This window comes from Stenella coeruleoalba (assembly GCF_951394435.1).
Source record: "Stenella coeruleoalba genome assembly, chromosome: 7".
Taxonomy (NCBI): Eukaryota; Metazoa; Chordata; class Mammalia; order Artiodactyla; family Delphinidae; genus Stenella; species Stenella coeruleoalba.
Genome location: NC_137153.1, coordinates 16768851 through 16779331, shown reverse-complemented (window position 1 = coordinate 16779331; position 10481 = coordinate 16768851). Strand labels below are relative to the sequence as shown.

Sequence of the window (10481 nt, the reverse complement as noted above, 5' to 3'; positions counted from 1 at the left end):
ATCCTGAATTTATCCTCTTCTCCCAAATTTTCACATCTGCAGAGTCACCAAATATAGTCAAGACTGAAAAAAGCACTTCAAAGTCGAGAGACATCAGTGCCCAGGAGAGGCCAAGGAGAGAAATAACTGGAGATCAATAGGCAAAGAACAAGGGAAACACTCACCAGCAAAAAACAAACACAAACAGAACCTTTCCTGGACGGTTGCCAGGCAGTTCCATCCTCCTGGGCCCAGCAGGCAAATGCTGGGCAGCTGACCTCGTATAATGGGGAAGATCTGGGATGGCCTTCTTTCACGCAGTGGGTGGACAGGCCGAGGGGGCCTTGGAAACCCCAGAATTTAGAACTGGGGCAGTGTGGGGTGGCCATGCCCTTGGCAAGTCCTTGACCTTCACCCATGTCCCTTATGCATCTCCAGTAGGCTGAGCTCCAGACTCAGGACTGTCTTGCAGCTGGATCCTTAGAAATCTAAGTCGTCTTGGCCAAAGCCATCTGTCCTGTCCATGGGGAGGGTTTTAAGCATCACTTCTGTGGAAGCGAGACTTTTCACTACCTTCTCAGCTTCTAAGTCAGAGCCTCCCTCTGTCCCCTGCTCTGGAGTCAGACCTTCATCTGTTCCTCGCTCTGGCATCCTCGAGCCTGAGGGGGCCCCATCTTGCTCAGAAGGGGAGCTTTCTGGACACGTGCCTGTGACTTTTGTCTCTGGATCAGGGACGCCCTTGGCCTCATCTTCAAGGCTCCTCGTGTGTCTGTCTGAAGGCTCATCTTCGGAGCTTTTCTGAGAGAGCCGAGAGCAGTTCCCCAGAGATGATGCGCTGGAGCACGAGAGGCCTGACCTTTGGCGGGGGGAGTCTGCACCTGGGGCCAGGGACGGCGTGGGCCTGCCCTCCTGGTCTGGGCTGCTGTTTCTAGAAGCCTCACGCGACGGGCGGTGTCCGAGGCCAAGCTGAGGGCGCGCTTCTCTCTTACCTTGATTTCCTCCTCCTGACTCTGCCTGTTGCTCCCCGTCAGCTCCCTGGGCCTCTGCACTTTCTGCACCAGCGTTCTGTCCTCCTGGACTCGGGTCACCTCCTCCCGGGGCTTCACCCGCCCCAGTGTCCTCAGCCCCAGAGCCCACCTCCGGGTCTCCTTCCTCCCTGCCCACACCCTGCTTCCCCCGCCCCACCCCGTCTGGGTAGCTGCCTACAAAGGGGTCTGTTTTCCTTTCTCTCTTCTCAGTAGTTGCCCCCTCCTCTGCCCCCCGGGGGGCTTCATCTCTGCTGAGGGTCTCGTGCCCCACCTCCACCCCGGGGCCCTGGCCTGATCCCAGCTCAGGGCCTCCGTCAGCTCCCCGGACAGGGTCCGTCCCCGAGGGGTCCCTCTCGAGGGGCTCCATCCCCCTCTTTGCAGGGGCCGCCTCTGTGGTCTCCCCGTCCACATATCTTCCTTTCTTCTTCTGCAGAATTTGCTGCAGGTCAAAGGCCTCTCTGACGGGCGCACTGGCCGCCCGCACTGCGTCCCTCGGGGATGCAAGGGCCACTTTCTTCCTCATGCAGGCCTCGCAGGGACAGAACCCCTCCTCCTCAACCTGCTCCACGAGCCGGGTCCCCAGGACTCGTCTGAAGGTTGGCATGTCCTCCAGGGAGAAGGAGGGGGGCCCCCGGCCCCGCATGTGCTCGGAGGAAGCTGAGAGGTCACTCAGGCCCTGGAGGTGCTGCCTGTACTGCTTGGTCTGCAGGGGCGTCTCCCAGTGGGGGGCTTCCCTGGGTGTCCCCGGGGCCGTGCCCCCCGCCCGGCTCTGCACCTTGCAGAGCTCCTTCTCGACGTGGTCCTGGAGCCGCCGGCCCATGTCCTGCTGCAGCTCGGCCACCATCTGGTCCAGCAGGTCGTTGCTCTCCAGGCCCCAGCGGGCTTGGAGCTCGGCCGTGGCAGTGGCGAGGTGGGCCATGAAGGCCTTCTCCATGTTCTTCAGCAACTTGGACACCCAGAGGGGGTCAGGGTCCAGAGGCCCTCTGCAGGCTATGGAAGTGCCCCTCTCCTCCGCCCCCTGGGTAAGCTTGGCCTGGGTTTGCCCACAGCCTGTCTCAGCTGCTGTGGACAACTTCTCCAAAGAAGGCTCAGCGTTGGGGCCACCTTGACTCCCGCTGGCGTCTGGGTCACTCTCCCTGAGGCTCTTAGGGCGCTCTGTCGGGCTCTCTCTCTTCCCTGGGGGGCTCAGCGTGGCCGAGGTGGGGTCTCCCTGCTCTTCCTGCAGGCTCTTGTCTTCCCTGGCACCCGCCCCATCCTGAGAGCCCGCCCCTGACGATTCTCGTCCTGTGATTCCTTCCTCTTCGGGAAACCCTTTAACACCCTCTTCTTGCAGTTCTGCTCTTTCTTTTTCCTCTTTTATTTCCTCTAATTGTACCCCCTCTTCTTGCATCGTGTTTTTAACACCTTGGTCCAGGTCACTGCCCAACGCCTGCTCCCCACTGATTCTTTCGGCCCTGTCCTCACTGGAGGTACCACCAGCCTCGTAACCACTCAGCTGTTGGTTTCCCGGATCCTCTGGGTTCCCTGAGATTCTGGAATCAGGCCTCTGGCAGGGGATGCTTGAGGGCAGCCCCATCCTCTCAGGGACCAGGGCGCAGTCCACGGTGCAGGGCCCGTGGCCCTCCCCCGAGCCTCCGGAACCACTGCCAACATCCACACCAGAGGAGGATGTTGGCGTGAAGTCCTCAGCTGCAGCGTGGGACCCAAGGGCCGGCAGGGCCTGGCCCCAGCCTAGCTCCTGGAGGCCCGAGTCCAGCTCTCTGTGCCCAAGGCCACTCCCCGGCCACAGGGCCTGCAAGGTGCTCAGGAGCTCCTGGTACCGAGGAGAGTCTGTGAACCTCACTTTGCCAGCGGGAGATCCAAGGTCATCATCAAAGAAGCGGAGCCTGGCGAGACAGGTGACGAGGGCCTGGGCCGAGCGGCCGAGTCTCCTGCCCACTGAGCTGGACACTTCGGGCACACTGCTGGGCCGGCCTGGCCTGGATCCCATCAGCGCCTTCATGATGTGTATGGAGGAAGACACCCTGCTGGGAAGCACACACTGGCCCATCGCACGGTCCACGGCCGCTCCTTTGCCTTTGCCGGCCTCCGTAGAGGCTTCTGAAACCCCACTGCAAGGCAGGCCCGCTCCTGACCTGGGACCAGCGCTGCCCGTCCCTGGGAGGGCTGCATCTGGTTCTGCTTTCTCACTGGCCGCCCCTTCCAGGGGCACTTGTCTGGCCTGCACTGACCCTTCCAGGCCCTCTGGGGGATATTGGTCAACAGGGTCCTCCTCGGGACCTTCCGGGCTGCGCCCAGCCAGGTCTTCGCCCTCGTCCGCCGTCTCGTATTTCACGGGCTCCTCCGAGATGTTGCTCAGCCACTCACGGACCACGGCTCCCGGGGAGGCTCGGGGCAGGGTGCCCAGCGTCACGCAGCCACCTTCCTTGTGCTCCTCCGGGTCTCCTCCACCCGAGACCTTCTCCTGGAACGTTCTCCCAAGCTTGGGACCGCGGTGGGAGCCACCCCTTCTCACGGCTCTGACTGCTCTCCCCACGGCCCCTCCCGGAGAGCCAGGGGGCCGAGGGCGCCGGATGTCCAGCTTTTCCTCCCCCGCCTCGGTCCCGCCCGGCTCCCCATCAGCACTGTGGGTGCCCTCGCTGCGGCTGAGGGTACGCGAAGGATGCTTCTTGCCCGAGGGCCGTGGCTTGCGAGGCACGGGACAGTACCCGCTGCACACCAAGCAGGCCTCAGAGAAGGGGCCCTGGCCGCCCCAAGACTGGGAGGCTGGCAGTGACTGCGTCTTCCCACCGGGGGACCCGAGGGCCGGGGATGCGCCCAGCTGCGAGCAGCAGCTGGCCCCGTGCACTCCCGGCCTCCCTCCCTCGGGCCACCCGACTGGCAGGGCCAAGGGCCAGGAAGGCTTGGGACTGTCACCCCCTGCCTTTTCACCCAGGCCATCAGCTTGCGAGTTGAAAGAGTCAGATGTGTTTGAAGGTGTGGGAGCTGGTGAACACGCCCTGAACTCAGGGTCCCCTTCGGTCTCAGCAGCGGGGGAAGTTGGGGGGTGGAAATTGGAAGCACAGTCAGAATGGCTCACAGGGGTGATGGGAATGCTGCTGAACCCTCGCGTGTCCCAGGAACAAAGAGAGGCGGAGAAGCAAGGCCCCGGGTCCCGGGAGGCCCAGCTCCCGCGGCTGTGTGGGCTTTCAGAAGGGCCAGGCGCTGGGCTGTCCGGGCGGGCCCTGCCTCTGCTGGGAGGCCCTGGCACTGGCCTGGACACAGGCAGGCCGAGTGGGCAGTGGGTGTCCTTTGGGTGGTGGTGCTGCCCGGGGCGGCCCCTCTGGGACCCGCGGCTGAGGACAGAAATGCTGGGTAAGGACAGGGTGCCGGCTCTGCTCTGCTGCTTCCTGCTCCTGCCTGGGGCTGACGCACAGGCAGAAGGTGGACGGTGGTCTCCTGCGTCCTCCCCAGAGGCTGCCCGGGGGTGTCCGGCACCCTGTCCACTCTCCTCTGCCCGTGAGCCCTCTTTCCTTACAGACGAGGGGCTCACAGTGGGGGAGCTGGGGCCTCCCCCCTGGGTGGCCCCCCAGGAAGTCACAGCCCAGCTCTTCTTGCTGGGGCGGCCCTGGTGCAGTTCACCCCTTTCACTGGACTCCTCGTGAGACCCGCCACTTGCCGAGGAGTCAGGAAAAGCGTCTGCCGGGCCTCGGGTCCCCGGTTTCAGGCAGCCACGGTGCTCCCTGCGGCCCGGCATTGCTCCCTCGCCTGTGCCCTCACCAGCCCCCGAGGCCAGACGTGGACCACAGCTGCCCACACCATCCTCCAGGGACCTGGAGCAGAAAGAAGAGTTGGTCTCAGAGCCTTCAGGGGCTCTGTCACTGGAGGAAGGGCTGGCGCTGTCTTTGCCCCTTCTTTTCCTGCTGGCGACCCCTTGGCTCCTGGGGGTCCTGGAGTGGGACTTCTGGGGCAGACCAGACCTCCTCTGAGAGGCTGTCTGCTCTCCCTGGGGGGCATAAAGGGGGTTCATCCAGATCTCATATCTAGACCCCGGCTGCCACCGGCCTCGGTCAAAGGCTCCCACACCTCCTGCCTCGCAGGGCCCCAGTCCCTGTGCCCCAGGCTCCGAGGGGTCCCTAGGGGGGCCACTCCACACACAGCCGAGGGGATCTGCCTCCCCCAGGACAGGGCCCTCCCCACTGGCCCTCCCAACCCTCCTGGACCACAGGAGCAGGTCCTCCCCCTGTAGGTGGAAGCGGACTTTCATCTCCACGGACAAGCTGCCGTCCTCGTTCACGCGCACGTTCTTCTCAATGTCTTCACCGGCTACCGACGGGCTGAGCTGGCCAGGTGTGCCCTGAGGGTTCCCGTCAGGAGCAGGGCACGTGCAGGCACTTTGCAGAGGCACCGAGGGGTCACCGAGCCCAGATCTCTCCGACAGCAAGGAGAACCGCCGCGGCCCGCTGCCTGGCCTGGACCGCGCATGGATCACGCTCTGCTTGGCTTTGGGCCCCCAGCTCCCTGGTGCACGATGACAAGCAAGAGAAAAGAAGGAAAGATAGTGAGCTGCCGGCGAGAGCTTCGGGATAGAAGAGTCAAGGCCAGTCATGAGCCTTCCACGGTCTGTATACCCCTGCCACCTCCACAACCAGCAGGAAGGACAGAAACCATGCTAGGACGAACATTCACGGAGCTGCCAGGGTGTGAACCAGCAGAGCCCAGCGAGGTGAGCTTGAAGTCCGAGTTCCGTCTCGACCCTGCCACTTCCTAGCTGTGCAGGCTTTGCCAGAAACTCTTTCCTGAGCTGTGAAATAAGAGTCATGGTATCTAACGGGTAGGTTTGTTTTGAGGATGTCAGGCAGCGCATGGAAAGCTTCCTGCAAAGTCGCTGGTGCAAAGCAGGTTCTCCACAGACAGTAGAGTTGGCTGCAGAGCGTCGGTGCCCAGAGCTAGATCCCAGCTCTGCTCACACCCACCCACGGCACAGGAAGCAAAAATCGATAAGCTGCTGCAGACACACCTGATTGTAACTGTAAACTGCTTTGCAATTATTAGTGATGATGTATCATCTTAACACTCATCAAGATTTGGGGTTGATAAATGGTTGCAAGGAAGGACCTGGACACAGGATAGCAGGTCGTGGTAGCTAAGCCTGCCCCTCAGCCACGAAAAAGAGAAGAAGAGGGGGTCACTGGGGATAAAAAGACACGATCCCGAGAGATAACGTAGCCCTTGGTACTTTCTCATTTCATCTCCTGAGCTAATGCTTGGCAAGAGGGAGGGGCCGGCAGAGGCTGAGCCTATGGCCGGCGGAAGAGCAGACCTCCTGAGTCCATCTGGGCAGGAGAAGGATTTGCTCAGTCCTGTTCCTCCATAAGCACCAGATGAGACTGGGGGCTCCTCCGGAGGAGGGGATGTGGCTGATGGGCCTTTGTACATCCAACACCCAGCATGATGCAATCACCGAAACCATTGCTGTCTTTCTCTTCATAGCTTTTCACAAAGGATATTATTTTGTTTACTCGCCAAAATTTGCCCATTGTCATTCCAATAATTTTGCTTTTTGGGTTTTTGTGGTGGTGGTGGTTGTCGTTGTTTAATAATGAAGGCTACCTCTGGCACCTGGATGGATGACTGGTTGGCTGTATAGATTGATGGATGGATAGATGATCAATGGTTATCATTTGTTTTGGTCTGTTGGGTCCTCACGGTTGCCTAAGACAGTCATGACTCTTGAAAGACACAAAGGCCGCATACCCATGGTTCACTGCCTCCATTAATGTCATGCCCACTATGGTTCTTAACAAAGTTATTTTAGATCCTAGAAGCTTAACGTTCAAGATCTCTTAATCCCTGTTTAAATACCAGACTCTCATCTCTCTCAGCCCAGCCAAATGTTCAACCTAGTTAAGGCTGATGGTGATGAGAAGGAGAAAGAGGCAAGAGAGACCCCCAAACAAATGGGGTGCCCCAGACCCGGAGCCAAAGGCAGGTTTTTTTAATTCTCTAGAAAGGATATCTGCCCAGCCCTACCAAACCACCATCCAGTGCAAATAAGGCTGGGGGTCCTGCGGAACAAACTCACCGCTTTTCCTCCTTGAAGTCTGCCCAGATAAAGGTTCACTTCCATTTCTTCTGACATCTTCCACGGCCAGAGGTCTGAAGGGCTCGTGACCGGCACATACCAGCACCGAGGGGCTGTGTAGCAGACCCTTCAGAGAGTCCACCTGGGGAAGCAGAGTGTTGAGTCAGGAGGCGTGGTCTGCAGGACCCGCTTCTGTCCAGCGAGACATGGGTAGAGGAAGAATCCACTGTCGCTGGTCCCTTTCTTGATATTTGCACATCTTACCCCAGATTTCTGATCCAAGGGAAGGATCCCATTCACTCCTCAATACACCTCCATGACTGGCGGGGGGCTGAGGTCCTCCCACCATGATCTTTTTCTCTACCTACAGCCCTCCCTCCACCTGGTACGAGGCCTGTGGTTTAGAGGTTATTCTTGATACTCAGGTGGAAAAGACTTCAGGAAGACTTTGACTTGCTTCCCCGCCCACACTCCTCCCTCCGGAATGTGTATTTTTTAAAACAACCATAACAGAAGGTCCAGGGCTCCCATATGGAGACCTGAGTCACTATCTCACACTTTTTCCAGGCAGAGTCCTCTCTTGGGTCTGATCTGTGCTTTCCAGTCTAATCTGAGCCCAGGGCCTCTGCTTCTGCCCCTAGTGGAGCAGAGAAAGACAAGGCACAGATGGCCTTTCTCTCCCTCCTCCAATGGTTCTCTAGGCTCCTGCCCGGACGCGTGGGTCATCCTCCCACCACCTACCCCTACCCCCCACCATCATGGCATCCCAGGCTGGGTCGTGCAGGCAACATCAGTGCTGGATTGCATTCCAGGAAGCAGGTCCCTGCTTTTAGAAAAATCTCACCTGGCCCCAAGGATCCTGCCTATCTGTTGATTTGCACAATTTATAGCATTACATTATAATTAGCGACGTTGGGGGATTTCGTTCCATCTTTAAAGTACAGAATCTGTTCTTTTTCGTTTTCTCCAATTAGAAGGGTATGCTTACTAACAAGGAAATGAAAGAAAGGGCTCTTAAGATAGAGGGTATAAAGGTGGGATCGTGACTGAGCTGAAAGAGAATGGTACGGCACGGATGCAACTTTGGGGAGCAGGGGAATACGTCTCGATGGTAGGAGGGATGGTTCCATGGTTAGGTGGGGACGCGCTGCTGTAGCTGCTGTTATACATTTAAGTAGCGTGGCGTATACAGGTGTCAGTAGCTATAGGACTAGACTGTGAGAGTTTATGTGGGTTAGATCAATCAACCTCCATCCTCCAGCCTGCCCATCTTGGGTTACATTCACGTTCAGCAAAACCCAGGAGGGCAAAAGTTACATCCACTAGCCTTCTTGCCAGTTAGGCCGGATGCCGATCGGGTTCCATCAGGTGGGTCAAGCCTGGGATGGCAAGCGAGGTAGACACTGTCTCTTCTTGCTTCTGGCTGTGTGTGGCTACAAAGCAAGTCTGTGGGCATCGGGAGGCGATGGCGCTCAGGCAGCAGTGGCTGGTGTCCCTGGGCATTAAGATGCAGCTGGGGCAGGTTGCCGACCCAGCTTTATAAGCTTCGGTTCCGCTACAGAGGGGTCCTTCTCAGCCCAGTCACAGTGGCTTGCAGCGGAGTTAGTAGCTTTCTGCAGGGTGCTGCGGGCCAACTTGGAGTTCGCTCCCGCAGCTTTCCAGAGATGCGAAAGTCCCCCCAGCGCCCCGCGGGAAATTGCTTTCTGCTTAAAGCACTTTGAGTCTTTTCTGTTTCCTACACTGAACTCTCAGCAAAATAGGCTAAGAGGATTAGGTAAGAAAACAAAGTGTGCAAGGAACAGGTACTAAACACTTGCTAAATGGTAGCTGAAAATATGAAGAACAATCGCTTGTTTGATTAACTGACTGAACGTCTCCACTCTATTCACCTTTAATTAGTAGCAGGGCAATCAGTGCCTCTTTTAAAGGAATAACTTCCCAGTTCCACCTACGTGTTTTGAGCTGAGGTCCAGGGAACCTTTTAAGGAAATGTCATACCCGACAGCCTACCTTTTTCCCACCGGTTGTGTACACCTGCTTCACGGGAAAGTGCAGCAGGTCCGAGGCTTTGCTGAGAAAGGCCGTCAGGCTCCTGGTGTTCCTGTGACTGAGCACCGCTGTCTGCTGGTATCGAGGGTCGCCGTTCTTAACCAGCGTTATCCTCCTCGGGGCTCGGAGACTTTTGCAGAAAGAAGCCGTTCCAGGTGCCTCGCAGCAGCCTTCAAAACCCCGTGACTGCTGAGAAGGGCTTCTCCCCCGTGGCCGGCCCGGCCCGCTGGGGGTCTTGGGGGGCTTCTTATCGGAGCAGAGGTAGCAGCCGCCGTCTTGCAGCTGCTCCAGGGTGCTGAGGCCGTGCAGGCCCCGGGGCGTGGTGACGGAGCGCACCCCAAAGGAGAGCGGCACGCGCTGCGAGAGCTCGTCCATCAGGGCCCCGAAACTCCTGAAGGCGCGTCGGTGAACGGCCAGGCGAACCCCAGCAAACTGGGGATCCCCTCGCTTGAGGAAAGTGATCTTCTTGGCTGGCGTGACCTGGGTGACAGAGGGGGTCCGGGCCACAGAAGGCAGGAGGCGCTCGCGCTGTCCGGGGGCCTGGGCATCCCTCGGGGTGCCGTTCATGGTGTGGAGGACCAGGCAGCTGAAACGGATCGAAGGAAGAGGAAAGTCAGAGAGCGGGACTGTGCCTTTCCTCCCCCTCGTTACAGAGGCGCTCCCCGCCCGCCCCAAACCTGCTCCACTCAAACCTGTAGAGGCAGGTTAATCCATTTTGATGAGTAGAAGGAAGGCCAAAGGTTTGGCAGGGGAGGATCTGAATTCAAATCCCACCCCTCACCCCCCATTTACTGGCTGTGTGATCCAGGAGGTTGATGACATAGTCTGTGTTTTGGTAACATGCAGCCGTATTGATCTGCGTAGTGGTTACAAGGATTCAATGACTTTACGCGCACAGAGCAAGCGTCAGTACATCTTTATTCCTCTCCTTTCTCTTGCTGTTTCTCTTACCCTCTTCTACCACCTTGAACTCCTTTGAATAGTGTAGAGTTTACCTCCTAAGGAGGTGGGTGAATAAGGGGACCTAAGAATACCGAACAAGTGGTCAGGAGACCCAGGCGCCCTGCCCTCCCTCTCAGAGCAAAGTGTCACGTGTGAACATGGGGGAGTCCAGACTCTCTGCACTCACATCCTCCAGCAGCCAGGTGGGAGGGCCGGAGCAGAGTCCCTCGTCCCAAACCCTGAGGGTGGAGTGCAGACGAGGAGACTCGTAACTCAGAGAGGATGCCCACACTTGATGCCGTGCTTTTTTCTCCATTATACAGGGAGGTTTGCTTTAATAGAACAAGGATGCTTCCCTGCATCCCTCCAAAGTCTCTGGAAGATGCACCCTGCGGGTGAGTACCACAGCCTGCTGCCAC

General features: G+C 58.5%; 1 protein-coding gene across 1 annotated transcript; it reads right to left on the bottom strand.

Annotated features, from left to right (window-relative positions):
- Positions 1 to 83: 83 nt before the first annotated feature.
- On the bottom strand, positions 84 to 9698 carry RP1L1 (RP1 like 1). Its single transcript, XM_079927760.1, has 3 exons — positions 9082 to 9698; positions 7072 to 7213; positions 84 to 5507 (listed from the first exon to the last, which is right to left on the bottom strand). Exons 1-3 carry the CDS (start codon positions 9685 to 9687, stop codon positions 460 to 462), a joined length of 5796 nt encoding a protein of 1931 aa, XP_079783886.1. The 5' UTR covers positions 9688 to 9698; the 3' UTR covers positions 84 to 459.
- Positions 9699 to 10481: the final 783 nt, after the last annotated feature.